Source organism: Podarcis vaucheri (genome assembly GCF_965113315.1).
Source record: "Podarcis vaucheri genome assembly, chromosome: 16".
Classification (NCBI taxonomy): Eukaryota; Metazoa; Chordata; class Lepidosauria; order Squamata; family Lacertidae; genus Podarcis; species Podarcis vaucheri.
Window position 1 is genome coordinate 42018566 of NC_138754.1, and position 24321 is coordinate 42042886.

At 46.3% G+C, this 24321-nt stretch overlaps 1 protein-coding gene across 2 annotated transcripts in view; it reads right to left on the reverse strand.

The window, feature by feature from the left end:
- Nucleotides 1-6835: 6835 nt before the first annotated feature.
- The window catches only part of DHX37 (DEAH-box helicase 37), a 36482-nt gene continuing 18996 nt past the window's right edge, over nt 6836-24321 (reverse strand). For both annotated transcript variants that reach the window (XM_082203773.1, XM_082203774.1), the window contains exons 15-27: nt 23712-23944; nt 20567-20678; nt 19081-19187; nt 18529-18717; nt 15893-16017; nt 15681-15797; nt 14239-14411; nt 13167-13281; nt 11930-12067; nt 10549-10643; nt 9789-9862; nt 8500-8597; nt 6836-7543 (exon numbers count right to left, since the gene is read on the reverse strand). In XM_082203773.1, coding sequence (XP_082059899.1) covers nt 7461-7543; nt 8500-8597; nt 9789-9862; nt 10549-10643; nt 11930-12067; nt 13167-13281; nt 14239-14411; nt 15681-15797; nt 15893-16017; nt 18529-18717; nt 19081-19187; nt 20567-20678; nt 23712-23944 — 1659 coding nt within the window. In that variant the 3' untranslated portion in view covers nt 6836-7460. The remainder of the gene's footprint in view (nt 7544-8499; nt 8598-9788; nt 9863-10548; nt 10644-11929; nt 12068-13166; nt 13282-14238; nt 14412-15680; nt 15798-15892; nt 16018-18528; nt 18718-19080; nt 19188-20566; nt 20679-23711; nt 23945-24321) is intronic.

Consider the following 24321-nt stretch of genomic DNA (forward strand, 5'->3'; position numbering starts at 1 on the left):
GTCCCAGGCCCTAAGGAAGTTAGATTGGCTTCAACCAGAGCCAGGGCCTTTTCAGCACTGGCCCCAACTTGGTGGAACGCTCTGTCTCATGAGACCAGGGCCCTGCAGGATCTGATTTGGTTCATGTGGGAACCAATGACACTGCAAGCAATAGCCTCCAGAAGATCAAAGGAGACTACGAGGCTCTCGGCAGGAAATTGAAGCAACTAAATGCACAAATTGTCATCTCATCTGTCCTCCCAGTTGAACGACGTGGCCCAGGGAGAGAGGGGAAAATAGTGGAAGTGAACAGCTGGCTTCGCAAATGCTGTAAACAGGAACGGTTTGGATTCTTAGATCACGGACTGCAGTTTCTTGAAGATGGACTTCTGGCAAGTGATGGGCTGCACCTCACAACGGTTGGGAGAAATGTTTTTGCCAAAAATCTCAGAAACCTCATCAGGAGGGCTTTAAACTGACTAATGTGGGGGAGGGAGACAGTGCTCCTGAAGGTAGGAGCCTATCAATTAATGAAGATGATCATCCAAATGTCATAGACCAAATGGAGAAAACAGCACATGGACCTAGTGGTGGGAGGAAAAAATCCTTAAATAAGAGACACGGGGGAATGATTAATGGACTTCAATGTCTGTACACTAATGCGCAAAGCATGGGAAATAAACAAGATGAGCTTGAGCTCTTGGTACAGCAAACTAAATATGACATAATAGGCATCACTGAAACCTGGTGGGATAAGTCCCACGATTGGAATGTAATAATGGGGGGATACAATCTATTTCAGAGAAACAGACCAGACAAGAAAGGAGGAGGAGTGGCGTTATATGTCAGGGATGTGTATACCTGTGAAGAGATCCAAGATTTAGATCCTCAAAGCCAAAGTGAGAGCATTTGGGTCAAAATTAAGGGAGAGAAGAATAACAGAGACCTCATTGTGGGAGTTTACTATAGATCCCCAAGCCAAACGGAGGACATAGATGATGCCTTCCTGGAACAGATGGCCAAGCATGCAAAAGGAAGGGAGATAGTAGTAATGGGGGACTTCAATTACCCGGACATTTGTTGGACGTCAAACTCAGCCAAGAGCATAAGGTCAAACAGATTCCTCACTGGCCTTGCAGACAACTTCATTGTCCAGAAAGTGGGAGAAGCAACAAGAGGAACAGCCATTTTAGATCTGGTCCTAACCAATGTTGATGACCTGGTTAGTGGGGTAGAAGTGGAAGGATCATTAGGCGCGAGTGATCATGCTCTTCTGAAGTTTACTATACAGTGGAAAGGAGCAGCCAAGCATACTAGGACTCAATTTCTTGACTTTAAGAAAGCCGACTTCATAAAACTTAGGGAAGTGCTGGGTGAGATCCCATGGACAACAATACTAAAAGGAAAGGGAGTTCATGATGGCTGGGAGTTTGTTAAGAGGGAGATACTAAAAGCACAACGTCAGGCAATACCAATGAGACGGAAACATGGAAGGTGCCTAAAGAAGCCAGGGTGGCTATCTAAAGAACTTTTAACTGAATTAAGATTAAAAAAGGATGTGTACAAAAAATGGAAAAGGGGGGAAACCACCAAAGAGGAATTCAAACAAATAGCCAGCACGTGTAGACACAAAGTCAGAAAAGCTAAAGCACAGAATGAACTCAGGCTTGCTAGAGAGGTTAAAAGCAACAAAAAAGGCTTTTATGGGTATGTTCGTAGCAAAAGGAAGAACAAAGAAACTGTGGGGTCACTCAGAGGAGAAGATGGTGAAATGCAAACAGGGGACACAGAAAGGGCTGAACTACTCAATGCCTTCTTTGCCTCAGTCTTCTCCGATAAAGAAAACAATGCCCGACCTGAAGAATTTGGAGCAAATGATTCAGCAAAGGAAACACAGCCCAGAATAACTAAGGAGATAGTACAAGAATATTTGGCTAGTTTAGATGTATTCAAGTCTCCAGGGCCAGATGAACTGCATCCAAGAGTATTAAAAGAACTGGCAGATGTGATCTCAGAACCACTGGCAGTCATCTTTGAGAATTCCTGGAGAACAGGCGAAGTCCCGGCAGACTGGAGGAGGGCAAATGTTGTCCCTATTTTCAAAAAGGGGAAAAGAGAGGACCCAAATAATTACCGCCCAGTCAGTATGACATCAATAGCAGGGAAGATTCTGGAGCAGATCATTAAGCAAACAGTCTGTGAGCACCTAGAAAGGAATGCTGTGATCACCAATAGTCAGCATGGATTTCTGAAAAATAAGTCATGTCAGACTAACCTGATCTCGTTTTTTGACAGAATTACAAGCCTGGTAGATGAAGGGAACGCAGTGGATGTAGCCTACCTTGATTTCAGCAAGGCATTTGACAAGGTGCCCCATGATATTCTTGTAAAGAAGCTGGTAAAATGCGGTCTTGACTATGCTACCACTCAGTGGATTTGTAACTGGCTGACTGACCGAACCCAAAGGGTGCTCATCAATGGTTCCTCTTCATCCTGGAGAAGAGTGACTAGTGGAGTGCCACAGGGTTCTGTCTTGGGCCCGGTCTTATTCAACATCTTTATCAACGACTTGGATGATGGACTCAAGGGCATCCTGATCAAATTTGCAGATGACACCAAACTGGGAGGGGTGGCTAACACCCCAGAGGACAGGATCACACTTCAAAACGACCTTGACAGATTAGAGAACTGGGCAAAAATAAACAAGATGAATTTTAACAGGGAGAAATGTAAAGTATTGCATTTGGGCAAAAAAAATGAGAGGCACAAATACAAGATGGGGGACACCTGGCTTGAGAGCAGTACATGTGAAAAGGATCTAGGAGTCTTGGTTGACCACAAACTTGACATGAGCCAACAGTGTGACGCGGCAGCTAAAAAAGCCAATGCAATTCTGGGCTGCATCAATAGAAGTATAGCATCTAGATCAAGGGAAGTAATAGTGCCACTGTATTCTGCTCTGGTCAGACCACACCTGGAGTACTGTGTCCAGTTCTGGGCACCACAATTCAAGAAGGACACTGACAAACTGGAACGTGTCCAGAGGAGGGCAACCAAAATGGTCAAAGGCCTGGAAACGATGCCTTATGAGGAACGGCTAAGGGAGCTGGGCATGTTTAGCCTGGAGAAGAGGAGGTTAAGGGGTGATATGATAGCCATGTTCAAATATATAAAAGGATGTCACATAGAGGAGGGAGAAAGGTTGTTTTCTGCTGCTCCGGAGAAGCGGACACGGAGCAATGGATCCAAACTACAAGAAGGAAGATTCCACCTAAACATTAGGAAGAACTTCCTGACAGTAAGAGCTGTTCGACAGTGGAATTTGCTGCCAAGGAGTGTGGTGGAGTCTCCTACTTTGGAGGTCTTTAAGCAGAGGCTTGACAACCATATGTCAGGAGTGCTCTGATGGTGTTTCCTGCTTGGCAGGGGGTTGGACTCGATGGCCCTTGTGGTCTCTTCCAACTCTATGATTCTATGATTCTATGATTTCTTTCCGCAGGGCCTGTAAGACAGAGTTGTTCCACCTGGCCTTTGGCTTGGAGCCAATTTGATTCCCTCCCCCCCATTTTCTTTTTTCTTTTCCTTCTCCTGCAATGAGGCTACATTTTAATATTTTAATGTTCCATTATTTTAATGTTGTATTTTATTTTTGTTTTTAAGTTGTAATCATTCATCTTGTTTTTATTATTGCTTGTAAGCCGCTCTGAGCCCGGCCTTGGCTGGGGAGGGCGGGGTATAAATAAAAAATTATTATTATTATTATTATATTGATATGTATTTTGTTCGATGCTTTCAAGACCATCATTCCCCTGCATAGTGGAATATACACTGTACATACACCATACATTTAAAGTAAATGTTTTCATGTTCTAACCTGCCCTAGAACCTCAGAGTGAAGTGCAGGTCAATTAATTGACAATTAAGAACAAGAAGAATCATGGGAACTGTAGTTTAAACCTCATAGAGCTATTATCACCCATAAGAAACTACAGTTCCCAGGATTCTTTGGAGAAGTTATGTGCTTTAAAGGTATGGTGCACAGAGAGGACACATGGGTGGCTCAGTGGTTTAGACCACAGCTTGTCAACCACAAGGTTGGTGGTTTGAATCAGCTCAACAGGGCAAGTGCCCATTGCTCTGTCCCAGCTCCTGCCAACCTAGGAGTTCGAAAGCACACCAGCACAAGTAGATAGTTAAGTGGTGTTTCCGTGCGCTCTGGTTTCCACCATGGTTTCCTGAAGTGGTTTAGTCCTGCTGGTCACATGACCTGGAAAGCTGTCTGCAGACAAACACCGGCTCCCTTGGCCTGAAAGCAAGATGAACGCCATATTCCATAGTTGCCTTTGACTGGAATTAACTGTCTAGGGGTCCTTTACCTATACCTTAACTACCCAGTTTCTCTTGCTGGGGTTGCCCATAATATTTAGCAGAAAACTTAAGAGGAGACAGGAAATAATGGTTTCAAACAGTTGCACCATAAAAGTTCACAAAACCCCAAGCATGAGTAAGAGACTTGTCTTTGCTGTGAGCACTCCCTGAATCCAGGGATTGGGTTTTTTTTAACTCAGGAGATGCCCCAGCCAGGATGGCATACGGTCAGGGGTGGTGGGATCTGTACTCCTGCAGCATCTGGAAAGCCCGTTTCCACATATTTGCCAGCTTCTTTTTCTCCCGACTCTGGTGTTTTATTTATAAAATAGTTTTCACCACAAGGTGGTTCCAGTGGCTCTCAGCATGTATAAAACAAGTGTAACAGCAGAAGCACCCTGAGACATCCTGCTCGGGGTTCTACTTCAGAAGCAGAGGGTCTGCCTTTCACGCAGAAGGCCCCTGGGCTCAAGGCCTCCTGGTGTCCAGAGGAGGCTTGGGGGGAAGGCATCGTAAAAGGCCTTTTCAGCGCCCTCCTCTCTCCCCTTTGTGAATGCTCTGCCCAGGGAGGCACGCATGGAATCATCTTTACATGCTGGTCCCGCCAGCCAAATGCTTGTTACATGAAAATTCACTTATCCAAAGCCGAGGATCTAGTGCCCAGACCAGCTGAACAGGCAGACCTGTGCATAGTAAAGAAAGAAGCAGCCTTAAATAAGCCTTGCTTTCCTGTGTTTTGCTGGTCCATGGCAGTCCTTTCACTAGAAGTTATGGTGGGAGATTAGACAAATAAGAGCATTTTTTACTTTCTTGTTTGCCTTCTGAAAAGTTTCAGAGGGTTCCCCTAAGTTTCATCATTTGGGGGGTCAAAACTCCAGTGTCAGGAACACATTAGAAATTTCCCCACAGGAACCGATGGAAATCATTGACTCATTTCATGAATATTTGCCTAACAAACAATTTCCCGAGAATGCATTGAGTTAAGATAGCAGGACCTGCATGTATAAAAGCCAGGTAAGTACTTCTCCCCCCTCGCTGCTGCCCCAACTTTGCACCTTTAATTTGAAAGGAACTGCCTCTTAGTGAGATAGGACTTGTACTCCTGCATTTTTGTTTAACTGTGCGAACAGCTGCTGTTCAGTGTCCCAGCCAGCCACAGCCTCCTCCACAATACCCCCGTCTCTCTCTCAGCCGTTTCTCTATTTTCCCCACTTTCACTTCTCAGCATTTTGTGGTAATGAAGAACAGTGTTTTTTGGGGAAGGGGAAGCGCCTCCTCTTCTCCTCCAGGCTGCTCCAGCTACCTCTTGTGTGCTGTTCTGGCCTACATAAGGAACAGCACTTGCAGACTTGAGAATCAGAAACAAGAGGAGCAAATAGGGAAACCTACAAGAAAATGCAGCTGTAACATGGAGCTGAAGCCCTGCTCAGTATTTCAGACATTTCATTCCACCACCCTCCACCTGCTTTTCCGTTCCAATCCTTCAGTCACTTAGCTTTCTGTAGCTAAGAACGCTTAATCCTCAATGGGATGGTCTGAGGATTGTCCCTCAACCCTTCACACAGGGTTCTCTCCTGCCCACACTTACCCATCACTTATTTTCTTGGATGGGGGTGGTGCCGTTTTGGCTATATGAGCACCCACAGCCTGAACTAGCCTTGCCCTCTAACCTGGTGCCCTCCATATGTTTTGGATTATTACTCCTCTAACCCCTAACCAGGTTGGAGAAGGAAGATGCCCTGAGCATCAGGAAACAGAGAGAGGAGACAGAGACAGAGTCCAGAGATGGCAAAACACAATGGAGGAGAAAAACCAATCATGAGGCCAGACTTTCTCTCCAGAAAAATTCATTGATATCACTATTACACAATTGTTATTTTTTACAAACACAGGGCATATATATATATATATATATATATATATATATATATATATATATATATAAAACACATACACACACGAAGCTCCCATGACGGTGGGTTCAACAGAAATAAGGCACAGTAATGGTGGCTCAGCAGTTTTCCAGAAATGAGTCATGGAATCATAGAACTGTGAAGTTGGAAGGGGCCCTGAGGATCATCTAGTCCACCCCCTGCAATGAAGGAATAGGCCTCTGTCCCATATGGGGAGCAAACCTGAAACCTTGGCATTATCAGCACCACCAACCCTCTAACCCAGGGGTCTGCAACCTTTAAAACAAAAAGAGCCACTTGGACCCGTTTCCGAAGGGGGGAAAACCTGGGAGCCGCAAAACCACTGCGACATTTAAAACAAATATATCTCCGGAGCCGCGATCTGACAGCGGGCGGGAAGGTGACGTTGGGACGGTGCGTGACTAACGCACTAACGCCCCCATGCGACGTCACAGCCAGTACAGCGCCCGCCACAGTGGGGAGTGTCGGGGCGCACAATGCGCCTCCTCCCCTCGCTAGTATCCGCCCCGGAGCCGCGGCAAAGGTGTAAAAGAGCCACATGCGGCTCCGGAGCCGCGGGTTGCAGACCCCTGCTCTAACCAAATGAGCTGCCCAGGATGGTGGTGGTTGTTGCTATATATTAAATTTCTATACCATCCTTCATCCAAAGATCACAGGGTGGTTTATAGTATAAAGCTGCTGGATGCTCAGCTCCCCTCCACCCCAGCCAGGATGACCAGCAGCCAAGGACGATGGGAGTTACAAGTCCAGAAACATCTGGATATCTGATTCCCACCATCCCCGACCACTAGCTTCCTGAAGGGACAGGGAAAGACTGGGAAAGGCAACTTGACAAGAGCTAAGCAGGTGGTGTGGAGAGAAGTGACTGGAGGGGGTAGCACTGCCTCCAAAATGTGCCCATGAGCCAACATAAGTTGGTAATTCCTGTTACAAGCACACCCACCCATGACAGCTTCACAGTCAACCCAACCCCCAATCCTTTGCATGTGGGAGTCCAAAATGCAGTGGGCCTGCATGGATCATGGGTGGGGGGCTCCTTAGGAGGGAACCCATCCTGCTTCCTGCTCCTTGAGCATGAACTCTCTCTTGCCATTCAAATACAGACATCGATTTTCCTTGTGTTTTCGCAGCCGGCGCTGGTTCCAGGACAGGGTGGATGGTAGGAGCTTGCATGAAAGATCATGGTGGCAAGGGTGGCCAGATTTTAGATACCTGTTGGTGTGTAACTTCCGGGATCCACTGGCAATATTCTGACAACAAATCTTTAAAAAGAGAAGGGCAGGGGGGCAACCATCAAAGAGTGAACACTTAAAAAACAGAATTTCAGAAACAGAGTGCAATCTTATGGGTCAAGGGAAGTCTGGGCAAAAAGAGGTAAGTCTTCACATGACATCTGAAGCAACTAACAGATGATGCTTCATAGGGTCTGAGTGCTGTTGTGCAGATTATTCTGTTTTTCACACTTCTATAATCCAATTTGGAATGTTCTGATGGAAGGAGTGGGGGCTAACAAATATTATAAATAAACCATCAAAAAAACCCTGAAGCCACAGAGCATATTGTACTGTACTCTGCAAAATCCAACTGGTGTGCGGTAGACATAAAAATGCTGCTGGCTGGATAGTCACAGTTAGGTCATGCCAGGGCCAAACACCAAGTCTCTGCCCCCATCGTCTAGTATGGTGGCATATCTAGCAATGATCCCTACTATCGCATATAAACTATGAAGGCCTGCTCCAGGCAGACAGGTAACAGATTCCTGTGCTCATCTTCAAAACCACAAGTAACTGATTGCCACTGTGACGTCACCCGGACTCCAAACACCATAGCAGAGTACAGTGGGTGACCTACCTCCATGAGCTATTCTTAAAAGTTGCTTTAGAAATTCTAACACTGGACACAGAAATATTTCGGAGGAAATAGTTTTGGATTGTTTGTTTGCAAGCAGCAAACCAGTTGCTGTTGGCCTACAACTCCCAGAAGCCCTAGCCGCCATGGGCCAATGGTCAGGCATGAGGGCAGATGTAGTTCCAGCACATCTGCAGGACCACAGGTCTACATTCCTGGGGCTAGAGGCCCAGGATGTTGCAACATACTTCCAAGGGAGAACTCTCACTCACACACAGTTTGGGTAGAAGGTTGATGTGGCTCAAAAATAAAGTTAAAATAGATCCACAAGAATAATGAAGTGTGCTCCTCGTACATCTGAACAGCTTACATTTTGGGTTCTTCTTCCAGGCAGCAAGTAAAGCATCCCTGTTATCCACATTTTCAGAGACAAGAGCTTGCAGCAGTGACTCTGTCCTTGGTTGCAGCCTGCAGGGATTCCCAAAGCAGACAGGCAAAAATCAGCAAATAGATTAAATATACACTCAAAATTCTGAAGGAACTCAAATGGCTCAGTTCTCAGTAAAACTCTCCCCCTGTTCAGATAAAATATGGTCCCAGAAGAAATCTGGATTTTTATTTATTACCTTCAGCCTCATGTGCCCTGTTTCTCCAGGAGCAACCTGGCTTCCCCCCAAAACAGTGCGGTTTAAATCAGTGAAGTTCTGAAAGGTCCAGTCTGCTATCTTGATTCAAAATAATGTCTAACTGTAGCCAAACAGATGATAATCTGCACCTTGACCTTGGGAACTATAATGCAAAATTAGATTGCATTATCTTAAGAGGTGTCCACATGCATAGTGAACTGACAAAGAAATGCATTGAAGACTATATGAAAGTACCCAGCATTGTTCAGTTATTCTAAGAAACCAAAAAATACTGAGTTCTATAAACAGGTAATGCGATTTGTTAGTTTCTATGGCTGTGTACGCCCCCTCACTCCCCCCCCCATCTGAGCTGATTTCAGGAATTCCTTACGCAGATCCAGCCCCAAATCGACTGGGGTGGGAAATGTTTAACTAGGGTTTTTAAAATCCTGTCTGGTTGGGAGGGGGCAGGGAAGGAGATGCTGTGTCGCCTTCGCTCTCTCCACCCGGTCGCACTGCAAAGAGCAGCAATCAGTCCTGCTGGGGGCTGCTCAGCCAGCGTGTTCCTGCAGGGGTGGGGGGTGGCCTAACAGGCCCAGCAAAGCAAACAATAGTATAGCTATTTTCCATATGTTCAATAAATGTTTTCCACTCTTCTTTACATATGTGTTCTTCTTGCTCTCTTATTCTATGTGTTAAGTCTGCAAGTTCTGCATATTCCGTCAACTTAAGTTGCCAATCCTCTTTAGCTGGGACCTTGCTCACTTTCGATTTTTGGGCTAGCAAAACATGGGTGGCAGTTAAATAACCTTTTCTGAGACCCAAAAACAGCAGCTGGTTCACTGTGGTAGAAACACCGGCTTCCTTTTCCCCTTGCGGCAAACCAAGTCCTGTGTTAATTATGTTGCTTTGAATGTATACTTTTTATTTGACTTTCTTCAATAATGCTTTATTCTGGATTGTTTTATTGAATGCTTTAATGAGGTGGTTTTTTCCTGAAAAATATAAAGCAGTACAGAAAACAACAACTTACTTGGACCACGTTTTCAGCATTGTCACTGGACTGGACAACAAGCAGCAGCTGTAAGCAGCCAGTTTTTTAACAACCTAAAAGAAGGAACAAGCTTTATATTCAATTTTAGAGCCACCATGCGTTTCAAGGAACCTTAAGGCAATGAGCTGTAAAACACTGAGGCTCTGATTAATTTGCTTGCTGAAAATGGGCATTAGAATTCATTGTTTCATTTCAGGTACTCACAGCCCACCTTTCAATATAATTTGCAGGATGTCTTGCAAAATCCTCGTTGGACATTTAGGTGCAACTCAGCAGCCAGAGGGGATTGGGATCTCCAGCTCCCCAAACTACCCCTGTACCTTCATCACTATGCTGACTTCTCATTATCTCTTTGATGTTTATACTGATAGTCTTAGGTTGCATCCTGTTTACAAGTTCCTGCACTTGCTCTTCCTCTCACTCTGGGAGGTGGGAGGTCATCTTGGATCTGTCTTCTGAGAGCAAAGAGGCAAGCATGGCCTCCAACCTAGTTGGAGAAACCTAGCTAGGACTATATAATTGCTTCCTATCAGTGATGCACTTCCTTTAATAAACATAAGTTTTCTTATTTTATGCCAAGTCCCAGTCTGAATACATTTCAGCTAAAGGTGTACTCCAAGCAAGGAGTTGTTTAACTAACAAAATCTATACATTAAGAATCCTAACAACAGCAGTGAAAATACTGTAATACACATAGATATATAAACACAAGGAATTAGGTGGAGAAAAATGTTCTTACCTTCCCTTCCAATAAGAACTTGGTGAAATATTTGTAGCACTCAAGGCCTTCTGGGTAATCCACTTCTACAGCAGGAAGCTGCCAGCCGACCCGATCTGCAGAGAGGTTACAAGACTTTGTTAAGGCACTAATCCACACTCATCCTCTTCATTTTGCTTCTCTCAGCAGAAGGCTGAGTAGGCAGGAGGGAAGGAGAAGGGCGGTGAAGTCTCCAGATTGCAAGCTGGCTCTTGTTTGTGTGCAGGGCCAGCCTAAGACATTTGGCACCTAAGGAAAACCACAAAATGCCCCCCTTGCACCACTGCCAGGAAAGAAGGGCAGAGTGGAGATTTACAAGGGGAGCAACCAAACCAACCCTACCTGATGGCTGAAGTGGGAATCAAAGAGCACTGCAGGGAAGGACCCTGCTTTGGTGAGGAGAAAGGGGGGAGACCAGCAGCGCCTACTATTTGCTGAGAGGCTCTTCTAGAGGAAGCAGGGGGTGGGGGTGGGGCTGCTGAGGCCTCCAAGCAGCACACTGCAGCTCTTGCTGCCCCTGTGGTGGCTGCAGCAGTGGGAGATGCCTTCCTTGGAGGCTGGACCTGCTGCCCCTGTGGAGCTTGCTGTTTGAGGCTGCTGCCTCCTGGGTGGGCCAGCCCTGGCACTCATGCCCTCCCACACAGGGGTGAGGTTTGAAGGACATGAATGGCAGCTAGAAATACCTAAGTGGGAATCCTCATAGCAGAACTTCTATTTCAAGTGTATATTGTTAGCAAAACCTTTGTAGCACAGGTGCTTTTTGTGCAACAGCAATAAACCTGGTGAGTGCCAGCCAGTTCCGTGTTTTCACAGATGGGGGCTCAGGTATTATTTTGCTTCTTGTTCCCAACCCGATCCTTACACAAGTCCCCCCTGAATGTCTGCTATCCTATCCCTGCTCCCCACCCCCTTATGCCTGAAGACTGTGACATGATGTAGACTCTGGGGCTTTCATACTAAGAAACCCTGATGGGAATGTGAGCCACTTCCTAGACCTGCCTTTTTGGACCTGGCGCCCTCCAGAGGCTGTTGGGCTCCAACCCCCATCATCCCTAACCCCTCTCAATGCTGGATGCGGCCGATGGGAGCTGGAGCAGCACATTGGCTATCCCTGACCTACCCTGAGAAAGGATTGTTTTACTCAAGAGTAGATACACTGAAATACCGAACCTAAGTTATGCCATGTCCATTATTTTCAGTAGGTTTCCTCTGAGTAGGATTAACACTGGCTGCAACCCCAAAGACTCCTGGAGAATGCAAAAGCTTGTGATATTGCGGTTGCCATGATGACAGTATTCTCCTAATGTGGATTTAGTAACAAATCCGCTTCCCATCAAAGCCAAGCTGTTCTTGAGAAACTTACAGAAGACACTTGGTCTGTGGCATCGAACTCGACCCGTTTCAGGGCAGTAAAAAGGAGGAGGGCTTTCCAGAGGTTTTTCGAAGTGGCAGTATGGAGGCAAAAGGAGCGGGATCCATTCTGGTTCAATGGCTGAGACACCTTAAGGAGAGCAAAAGTGACCAGTTAAAGACGGTTCTGGGGAGCTGTGAGTGGCTTTTACTGAACTGCCTTTTTAAGTGCTGCAGGTTTACCTGGCAACAATGGTAGGTGGTCCAGGAAGCTGCTGTTAACGTTTCCCACAATGCCCTGGAGAAACGCCAAACACCCCAGGGCATTGTGGGAAATTTAAAATGGCAGTATCTCAGAGCCAGCTGCCTGGTGTAGGGCTCCCCACATTATTATTGCTTAGCCCCTATCCCATTTATTACCTGCCCTAAGGTAATATCCTAAGGTCCCAGGGCAGGTTACCACAATTTAAAATACAGTTTAAAACCTTGCTGTTAGAGAAACACAATAATAAAACGCAGTAGGCCCCATTAAGGTCCCTGGCTGTTGCCTAAAGCTGTAAAGTGCTGAGTCCAGGCCTGTGAGCACTCTCTCACAGCTAGGTGCTGGGACTACTGGCAAGCACAAGTGTCCATTCTTGTGTGCCACTTGTCTGCTCCCACTGGTCTCTCTTATTGAAGAGCCTATGATAAAACTTCTAAGGCTCCTCTAAGAGTCTGTAGGGACCCTGCATAAAGGCCACTAAGTTGTACTTCATACAATCTCAACTTTAAAAGGAAAAATATCGTCAGTGCATTTAAGCCACTGCAAAGCTCTCACAGCCCACCCTAAACTGCTCATATGTGACACCCAAGTAAGGTGATGGGAATCCTTTGGCCCTCCAGATGTTGCTTGAACTACAACTCCCATAGGCACCAGGAAGCATGGCCAATGGCCAGGGATGATGGGAACTGTAGTTTAGTGACATCTGGAGGGCCAGAGGCTTCCCACAGATGCATTAAGAGCAACTCCAGGAGGAGGAGGAGGAGGAACCTATCAATAACTATTGAGCCATGATAGGTAAATAAAATCTCCGTTTCAGAGGCAGTCTATCTCCAGAACAAGTTGCCAGGCAGTTAACAGCAGGGAGCTTTCTGGCAGAGGCATCTGGCTGGACACTGAGGCAAAGAGGGTGCTGGGATAAAGGAGCCTTTGGGTTGATTCTTTAGGATTATTCTCTAGAGGAGAGCAAGGGGAAAGGAGTTGATTTCACCTTTCATGTACATTTTTGTGGTTTCAACAATCTCCTGATACACCACAAACTCAGGGAGCTGCTTGAAGAGGATGGAATTGGGGTGGATGAAGACTGGATCGTCCAGAAGAGGAGTCTGGGTTGGCGAGGTGCAGCAAGAGATGGCAGTGTGTGGAGAAGGAAGAAAGCAAAACAAATAAAAACAAACTCAATACTTTAGAGACCAGGAAGGTTCCAAAAGCAGGAAGGCACAAGGTCCATTAATGGAACAAAAGACGTTTCGTTCTTCTGCCCGGAACCTGACAGATCAAGCGACTGTGGCCAATGCAACAGCACAGCTTCTCTGGTTGCATCTTTGCACGAGTCGCTGTTTGGCCCTCGCCTCTTGTCAAGTCAAGCGCTATTTTGCACTTGGTTCTAAAGGGGCAGACCTTTGGGCTTTAGCAAAAAAAGCCACAAAAGTAGAATTCCTTGTCAATTCAACATACAAAGCTGACTGGATTAGCTGTTGACTCTTACTCTACCCACAGTTATGGGGCGCCTTAAGGGGCACAACGTGCTCTACCCTCTGACAGGGACAAGTGTGGAGCTCAGCAATCGCAGAACTGTACTGCTGGGAGGAACCCAGGGGTCATCTAGTCCAACCCAACAGAACAGCAGGGGGGATAGCTTTTGCTATCACCTGCCACCTCAACCCGCCCCCCCCCGCCACTCTGAAATCCTTAAATTACGTAAGTAACATATGTAAAATACCTACAGGGCACCTTTGAGATTAAACTCTTTCAAGTCATTTTTAAAGAAATACAGTTACAAAACACTCCTCACAAATAAGTTACCAGGAGACCGGTGATTAATGAAAAAGGCAGTCCACCCAAAATTACTAAGATATGGTTGAAGACAATAGTAAAAGCAGACCAATAATAAAAAGAACTTCACATCAGAGGAAAGCCACCAAGACAGAGACACAGTCTGAGGTGCTTGGTCAGGAGAAGAACTGACCACTGACCACCACTGGCCTGTGGCTCTCAGACCAAAAAGAGTTCCCAATTCTTGTCATAAATGATCCAAAGGGAATAAACTGGGCTGCACGTACTTTGTAACCATTTTTCCACTTCTCATCTAGGAGCTCCTCAGCTTGGATCTTCCGGGCAACGTGGTCTCCCAGGCCGGCCAAGACTATCTGCCTCAGGAAAGTCACCTGTGCTTCTGATGGGGGCTTCATTTTGGGATCGACAAAGAAGCCGGTGTCCGAGCAGACTGAATTCACTTGCAGCAAAGGGAAGAAACAGGTCAAAAATCAGGAGGCCAGGCTAAGTTAACATGGCCTAGGTTGTGACTGAGGAGCAGCCTCTGTACAAAACTCAGAAAAATAACAAATGGGCAAAAGCAAAGGACAACTGAAGGAAAAGCAACATTAGTTCACAACAGCTTATGCAGCAACCCAGCACTGAAGCAAGACCTGTTTTCAAATTTGGGGGAGGCTCTCAGGGGAGGAGATATCCCATGGGGAAAATATATTTACTTCATAAAATGTATACACCGCTTAATTCTTTAAAACATCCTAAAGTATAAATACTAAAACAGATTAAAATTTCCTCAACTTTCTAAGCATCAGGGAAGGCTTGTCTAAACAAGAATGTTTTAAGCAGGTGCTGAAAATAATAGAATGAAGGCCCCTGCCTGGTCTCAATAGGCAGAGAGTTGCAAAGTGAAGGGGCTGCCACATGGTCAAATTATTACAAATGCGGGAAAGTTATTACGTGGCACCTGCAGTAGTGACTATTCTGCCAATTGGATGGGCACATGTGGAGTAAATAAGTGTCACAATCAATTAGTGAGTCTTTTTAAGGTGTCACAAAACACTTTGGCTCACTTTGAACATCGCAAACAAGGAATGCAAGGGAAATGAGTGAAAGGAAAGCAACATTTCAAGAAGTATTTTTCTGGACATTAGGCCCCAACAGCTTTCTGCACTCAACTGGAAGCCGCGGAAGACGTTTGACTTCCAAAAAATGTTTGCAAACCGGAACACTCACTTCCGTGTTTGCAGCGTTCGGGAGCCAAAACGTTTGAGTCACAAGGCGTACGGGATCCAAGGTACGACTGCACTTATCATGCTAAAGATATATACAGTGTTATATTGGGGAGAAAGAAAGAAAAGGTTCTACCCCACAAACTCTTCCTATTTGCACGATGGACCTTCCCTGCCTCTGTGACACCAGAGTGCCCACTGAATCTCTGCTGGGCTTTTCCCCAGCCCTCCATAGCAGATGCCGGGAAACAGGAAGGAGACAGGGAGAAGGGAAGTTCCACTGCATAAGTGGAAGGCCTTTCAAGAACGGGACATCCCCAAATCCTGTGTTTTCATGCATGTTTTTTATTGTAAAACAGCATAATAAAAATTATTAAATGTTAAGAAAAGGAAAAAGGAAGGAAGGAAGAACAGAACTGATTCTTTGGCGTCCCCCCGACAAAGGACAAATGTGGCTTATTCCGTAGAGGCAGAAAACAACAACTGGCTCCCGGGGTATTTACCTGCAGTTGTCAGCTGCCCACGCAAGCGCCTGATTTCCACCATGGCTTTGTAGCGTAGGCCGTTTGCCTCACAGAACTTAGGCGTGCACCCAGCATATTCACAGGCACCCACAGCTCCTGGAATAGAAGGGCAGCATTGTGTGAGGAATCCAGCCAAAACCAACGCACAATTAAAAAATACGGAAAGATAAAGGGAGAGCAGAAGAGCATACCTAGCATGACCATGAGGTCTCCCAGTTTCTGAGAGGGCCCTTGTCCAGCCCAGATCCGCTGCATCTGCACCACACGTGCCCTTTTCCCCTTGAGCGTCTCCGTCTCTTCCTCGCTAGTGGCAGGCCTGCAGCAAATGTAAGGCACAACCCAGAATCCTCAGCAAAGGCAATTTCAGAAAACTCCCTTCCCATTGCGAGGAGGTGTGTGTGAACCTGAACTTATGATATGGTTTATCTCAGTAGATCGTAAATATAAGATTGACAGGACTCTCATATGACATGAGACACTCTCTGATGAACTCCAATAACCATGAATCAAGCCTGATTCCAGCCATTTGCTGAAAAGCATTCAGGAATATCCTGAGTTCACACATCTGACTTAAAGGTTAACACATACAAATTTATTTTCAAGTACAGGATACTCCTCAATGGTCCTCAATGGTTGTGTGATTGGAGGGCAGGTAGCAGGGATGCCCAGGTTCAGAAAATGACCCTCTGTCTTTCAGCCTTTGGTTAAACAAACACAATGGCCAGTTTTAACCATTTCTTACTACGTAGTCTGAAAGGCATTATGGAAATTGTAGGAATCCCTCAGTCCACAGCCCCCTGCCCTTTCCACTGGCATGCCTGGCAAAACGATGCAAAGTTAGTTAGCTCACATGCCTCCAAGAGGACAGAACTTGCCCAGCGCTCCCAGGACTCAGCACATGTCTGCTTCACCTTAAAGGTAAAGGTAAAGGTACCCCTGCCCGAGCGGGCCAGTCTTGACAGACTCTGGGGTTTGTGCGCCCATCTCACATCTATTGGCCGGGGGCCAGCGCTGTCCGAAGACACTTCCGGGTCACGTGGCCAGCGTGACAAAGCTGCATCTGGCGAGCCAGCGCAGCACACGGAACGCCGTTTACCTTCCCGCTGGTAAGCGGTACCTATTTATCTACTTGCACCCGGGGGTGCTTTCGAACTGCTAGGTTGGCAGGCGCTGGGACCGAACGACGGGAGCGCACCCCGCCGCGGGGATTCGAACTGCCGACCTTTCGATCGGCAAGCCCTAGGCGCTGAGGCTTTAACCCACAGCGCCACCCGCGTCCCCTGCTTCACCTTAAGGACAGGTAAACTCCCCCCCCCCTTCTAGTGTGGGTTTATGACAAAGTTCTCCTGCCCGTGCATCTGTAGGCTTCTTAGAATAGTTTGGGAATCTTTTACTCTTTATTATTCTTATTTTGGGTAAATCTTATTTATTGATTTTTCACACAAAAAATCCCAAACAAAACAAAAAGGACCATATATTACTTTCTCTGTGAACTTCCCACCCTCCCTTCCATGGTTGCAATATTTACCCTTAGATGCTGTATGTTTCACATATACTATTCAATGCATCCATTTTAATCTACTGTATTTATCTTAATAATTAACACTGATGCTCATATTTCAAATCCTGCTTGTGTTTTCATCTTGCTATAATAGTTGTTTAAATACTAATAAAAAGGTATCCAGTCCTGGAATCTTTTACTCTTTAAGGTATGTATGTCTTTTGCTACCTGTTTAGGCTGTAACTCTGCTGCCTAAAGCAGCATTTATATATATTTTCTGCTACTCCTATTTTATATAATAAACCAAGCTTTCTTCATTTCTTTGTGAAAGAGCTTCTTGTGGGCATAAGGTCAAGGGTTAACACACATCCATAACAAGAGCGTGGCATAACTCAAGCAGAAGATCCCAAGCCTCTGGGCAGGGTGTATATGAACTTACATGAGTGCTGGCTGTGCACATACTTTCTAAGGTTGCAATCCTATACATTCTTTCCTGGGAATAAGCGCCTGGTTTCAAATAAGGATGGAGAGCAAATCTGGTAGACACAAACTCACCAATTCAATTGCCCCAGACTTATAAGTGGATTGGAGCACAGCTATCAATCAGATCAGTATTTCTCCAAATTTTGCAATGCAAAAAAATTAGTTTAGGGTTCAAAAAAATGCACCCGAAAATCAGTATTTTATCAGAAATACATATTTTAGGGGGAAGTGCAATGACAAAGCCCACAAAATGCATTACTTTACGGAAAGAATGCATACAAAGTGTGCACTTTAAGGAACCTGTGTACAATTTAAATGCAAGTTTTTCCTGCATGCTTTTTAAAAGCTGCAAAAAAGGACAGAACTACGCTTGGGTGCATGCAGAACTGACACTGAACAGAAATAGACTGATACATCTTTCCAAATTTATGAGTAGACATGCATAGGATTGAAGTGCAGGACACTGCTGAATCTCTACCACATATACTTGTTTTATTAAATTTGTGACTTGTACTAAAAAAAACAGAAGGAACTTATGTACAACTTATGTGCTCAGCTGGAGGCTACCATTATTCATCACAGGGTGACCATGGGCTGTGTGTCCTCAACAGCACAGTGAGAGGAATTGCAACAACTTTCAGAGGTGCAATTCTTTACTGCCAATGAACTACCACCAATGGGACCACACCAAAGGGGATAATTCTTTTGGGCCACCAGTTCAGAGAGTGGCAAGTTTGTTTGTTTCCTTCCACCCCACCATTCTTCCCAAAGGAGTCCAGGGCAGCAAACAGCAGACACAGACATGGAGCCAATGCCTAGCACTTCTGTTGGGGGAATGCTTACCTGTTAAACTCTTCAAAGAGTTCCCGAACCGTCAGGGCTGACACTAAGGTGATGACATATGGGAGGCAGTCCTGCTGTTTGCCCAAGGCAAGCATCTTTGCGTAACGGGGAGCCACAGGAAAGGCTGCCATTGTGGCCCCCAGGGGGCTGATGGGGCAGGTCAGCTTTGCTTCTTGCAACTTTTTCAGCCTGGAAGAAGGGAACAGGAGTCAATTCCTAGACCAGGCCTCTTTTGACTTAGTGCCCTCCAAATGTTCCTTTTAGAATTTGTATTTTTGGTGTGCTATTTATTTCGTTTATCATGTTGTTCACTGCTTTGATGGCCTCAGGCAATGGTATGATTTATGAGGTTGTAAAACAAAAACATAATTTTTCTGCTCTTTCATGGCAGCTCAAAAGAACTGTGCAAGACGTCCACCCCACTCTATCCAGTGGGAGGGATGGCTCTGCACAGTGGGAGAAAAGAGAGAAAGCACAATCCACCAACCGGCATAGTTCAACTTGGTTTTTCAAAAAAGCAACAAAGACAGCAACAATCAGTAAAAAGTCTACCTTCCAGATTTGGAGGGTTCCTGCAAAGCTCCAAGGGCTATCAACAGCTCCTCAGCAGCAACTAGCGCTTCCAGCGGCGGGGGTGTAGGAAAGGGAAAATTGACAACCTGCAAACACAAAGAGGACGACACACCCGGCATGAACAGGTGAGATGCCCAAGAACTGAGTAAGATGGGCATGGAATAACTTCAGGCTTGTGGGTCTACTCACATCATCACCACCACTAGAACCCAGAGATCCACTGACCAGACCCCGGTGCAGAACACTGGTTAAGAAATGGGGTGCCTCAGTGCGGATGCATGCCCAGTGCAGAAATTTGGTTTTACTACCAGAACGTAGCATAAGCTCCTGCGACACAAAAATCCACTCCTGGTTCTTCCCCCACCCCAACAAACTCCTACCTTAACCTCACTACAGATTTCTTCTTCCCAGCAGCATAATTCAAAAGGGGAGGGGGGGATTTGCTGCTATTAATAAACAATTGCCCATCCCCATCTGTCTGCAAGCCACCTTCCAACTTCAGCAGTGCTGGAATTCACCAAAGAGCGGGGGGGGGGGAGGCTGCTGACCAACTTATTTTAGAGGGTGGGCCAATATTACCTGGGGGTTTCAGCAGAATCACAGAATTGTGGAATTACAGAATCACAGAGTTGGAAGGAACCTCCAGGGTTAACTAGTCCAACCCCCTGAAATGCAGGGGGCCACCCAAGACAGAGGGCCACCCAACCTCTGCTTTAAAACCTCCAAGGAAGGAGAGGCCGCAGCCTCCCAAGGGAGTCCAGATTCAAACCTTTTTCTTGTGCTAATTAGAATAGCAATCTTTCGAAAGTTAGCTTTCTTTTTTTCTAACAAAAAGAAAATTAAATATTATATACACACAAAATCATTAAATAGGCTTTGTCTCCGAGGCAGTTTCTAGGTTTCAGAATGATGGCCCACATAGTCACAATCGAACATAAATCTGTGGAGGTCAACTTCCTCCCTGACCACTGGTGACGATAGGCTAATTTAACCCTTTGACTTGATCCTTGCACCTGCAATTTGCATGGTGGGAAAGCTCCCCTAGTGGGACCAAAGGGTTAACGCTCCCCACACCTGCACTCTATTCTTCAAAAAGGATCCGGGTGATTGGTGGGGAAGGGCTGTAGCTCCGAGGCAGAGCATCTGCCTTGCACGCAAGAGATCCCAAGTCCAGCCCCCAACGGCATCTCCAGGCAGGGCTGGGAGAGAACCATGCCTGAAACCCGGGAGAAAAGCTGCCAGTCAGTGTTGGCAACCCTGGGATAGATGGAGCAATCTATGGCCTGATTCAGTCTAAGGCAGCTTCCTATGTTGGTGTCCCATCTAGTTCGAAGCCCTTCCCCACCATGCGGCGCCCTCCGGTTTTGAACTACAACTCCCATCAAACCCAGGCAGCATGGCCAACTCAGACGGGAATGACATCATCCACGTTGCAGAAGGAAGGCTGCCCTAAATTGACTCCCACCTTTTCAATGTTTAGCGCTTTCATTTGCAGGATTAAATCTTCAACAGGTCGCCTGGTAATCTCAGGAGAAGTGAACTTCTCAAAGTCACTGAAGACAGCCGAAGAGTAAAGCCTAGAACAAAACACGAGAGGAACCCGGGGGCAGGGGGATTAGCAGCTGCCTAGAAGGCTTCAGAAATAAACTACTACACAGCTTTTGCTCCCAACTGTTGAGACCAGCTAGAGATGTGAGCCTCCTGGATTGTGCAGGGGTGCTGCATTGTAACTGTCTGAAACCCAGGAGAGCTCCTGCCAGTCAGTGTAAACAATATTGAGACAGATGGACCAGCGGTTTTAGGATCACACAACATAAAAGAAAAATAGGATAAGGCAGGAAAAGGAAATCAAGCAAACACTGGTATTGGTTCTTAAAGATGCAATTTTTAAAAATAATGTCCTGCTAGAATGTAAACAGGGACGCGGGTGGCGCTGTGGGTAAAAGCCTCAGCGCCTAGGGCTTGCCGATCGAAAGGTCGGCGGTTCGAATCCCCGCGGCAGGGTGCGCTCCCGTTGTTAGGTCCCAGCGCCTGCCAACCTAGCAGTTCGAAAGCACCCCCGGGTGCAAGTAGATAAATAGGTACCGCTTACCAGCGGGAAGGTAAACGGCGTTCCGTGTGCTGCGCTGGCTCGCCAGATGCAGCTTTGTCACGCTGGCCACGTGACCCGGAAGTGTCTCCGGACAGCGCTGGCCCCCGGCCAATAGATGTGAGATGGGCGCACAAACCCCAGAGTCTGTCAAGACTGGCCCGTTCAGGCAGGGGTACCTTTACCTTTAGAATGTAAACAGTTGGGGGCTCTTTTACACAGGGAGATAGAAAACGACCTTCTACTGAGGCAGACCAATGGGTCCCCCTAGCTCACGACTGTCCACACGGACTGGCAGAGGTTCTCTGGGGTTTCTGGTAAGGAGTCATTTGCAGCCATACCTGGAAATGCCGCCGGGAACTGGACCTGGGATCTTCTGCATTACCCACTGAAATTGCAGCCCTTTTACTTTGGGAAAGGGCCATAGCCCAGTGGTAGAGCATCTGCTTTGAGTGCAGAAGGTCCCAGGTTCGATCCTTGGGATCTCTAGACAGGGCTGAGAAGGGCTCCTGTAGAGGAAACCTAATGCTGAAGAATTTTGTATTCTGAGGAGACAGGTTAATTGCTTCGTACAATTATTCCCCCATGCTTATTGCCAAGGGTTTTTGGTTTGCTTTATGCTCTTGATTTGCTGCTTGTGCTTCTGGGATGTGGAAAGATCCACTTGTAGCTGAAGCTTGAGTGCCTGTCAGCAATGGTGCAGCTGCAGGATCAACTAACAACCCTGGCCCTGTATATTTGCCTAGCTTAACAGGTGGAAGGAATTTAGATATTAGGCCAGCCAGCACTTGGCCACTCTGGATCTAAGGCAGGCACAGGCAAACTCGGCCCTCCAGTTGTTTTGGGACTACAACTCCCATCATCCCTAGCTAACAGAACCAGTGGTCAGGGATGATGGGAGTTGTAGTCCCAAAACAACTGGAGGGCCGAGTTTGCCTATGCCTGATCTAAGGGGTATAAATCTCCCTGGTGGGGTCTGATCTCCAAGCTTTGATCTTGTTGGGTGCTGTGTACTGTGCTGCTGGAGTCTCCCCCTTATCATTCCCGGATAGCTGAATGGGGAAGTATTTTAACTTGCATATGCTATATTATTCTGCTTAAAGACTGTTTCGCTGCTTTTTATTCTGCATCCAAGCCTGCTACTTAATAAAAGTGAGGAACTTCTCTCCACTTGTGCTACTGCCACTGAATCCAAAAGAACTTGCATTTAGCAAAACAGCTCCTGGCTGAAACCTTGGAAAGCCCAGGGGGCCACTAGGAGGCGCATCGGAAGATGGCTGACAATAACATCTCTCCGACCCACACGAGGTAATTTGGAGGCTATGATGGGGGTAATTAGCCTCCTTACACCCCCCCCCAGGATGGTGGGGGGGACTGCCCTTGCCTGCTGTGCCCTACACCACCCCCGAATTTGTGGGGGTGGGGGCACTAGGCACAAAGCCCTCCTGTGGGATTCCGGCACTCCTGGACGCCGTCCCTGATCCGCGCCACTAGCTGCAAGAACTTCAAAAGAAACAATTTGGATGAAGCTAATTGCACATATTTCAACGAAGAAGGGGGAGTAAAGACTGCTGACAGAAGAGATCTCTGATAAAACAAGACAAGAATAAATCATGAGAAGATACGCCAAGATACGGTATGGCAAAAGACTGATGGGGGAGGGGAGGGAAACTTTCCTTTCTTTCCCTATGTGATTAAACAAGAATCCCCTCCCCTCACGAGTCATAAATGTCGTTTTAAGGACTTAAGCTGTGGATTTAAGACTGTGTGGAGATAAACTTTCGAACCAAAGAATGTTTTAAGAAGAGCGTGGAATGTACAAGAGCTCTGGAATGACACAGTTAAAATTGCCGTCGCCATATTGGGAAGTTCTGTCGGAGGTTTTGAGTCTGGGAGGAGAAATAGAGCTGCTTTTATACTGTGGGTGAAACTCCTCAGAGGGACTCAAGAGCGACAGTTTTGCGAGATAATGATGGAAAGAGCGATGTTATATATGAAGGTGATGATATATGAAAACCATCTCGATTTGAGTATTGGAAGAACGGAAAAATTCACACAGGATTAATATTGGTGTTTATCGGCTTAAGGAGACTATCATAAAGAAAAAAGAGAAAATATATGAACAAGATGTGATGTGGAAACAGCAAGATAAGACTGGATAGAATTATGAACTCTGTTTGGACTGATTTGGACATTAATGCAGTAGCAAGAAGATGATCAGAATCCCCCTTCGGATCTTGAAATATGGGTCCCCCCAACAAAATTTAAAATTCGGCTTTGTAATTCGGAACTTATGTGATGTGATTTAATTTGATTTAATTGGCTGGTTAATAAAAATTATTTATTAAAAAAAGAAACCTTGGAAAGCCACTGCCAGTCAAATCAAATATTTGTCATTACACTCAATGATCAGCATTGCCACTGCCAGTCAGTGCAGACAATATTGATCTTGAGGGCCCAGCGGTTTGACTCAGCAGAAGGCAGCTTCTTGTGTTCCTACAGAGAAGGGAAGTCAGCTGACCTGTAACAGTGGCCGGGCTCTGTGCGCCCAGCTCGGCCGGCCCGCTGGTTGGCAGATGCCTGAGACGTCCAGGTGACTCTGAAAGAGGAGACTCCAGTGACTTTGTCGTAGAAGCGTTTCTTGACCTTCCCACAGTCGACCACGTACTTGATGCCGGGGATGGTCAGGGATGTTTCAGCCACATTGGTTGCTACAACACAGAGCCTGGTCCCAGGAGGATGGGGCCTAAAAACCTGGAGTACAGAAATGAAAGGGGGGAGGAGATCCTAGAAAAATCACCCAGGAATATGGAAACTGATGCCCACAACCTCTAAATTCTGCAAGTGAGGCATACAACAAAGTGATGCCGCATCCCGTGCTCAGGGCTCTACCCAGCCAGGATATTCCATTTTATTCCCCTCTCTGCCAGCTTTCTGCCAATTCCTACTACTCAGCATTCTGTGCCCACTGAGCATGCTTGATCCTCACTGGGCTGGTTCTCAGGTGTTTTTTGGGCTTCTGCAAACCTGCCCAAACCATTCTCTTGTGTATGGGTTTACGGATGTTTTATAAAGGATCCATACTGGGAGAATGAGCTCATGGGTACATTTTCTGAGGAGCCAGGGAAACG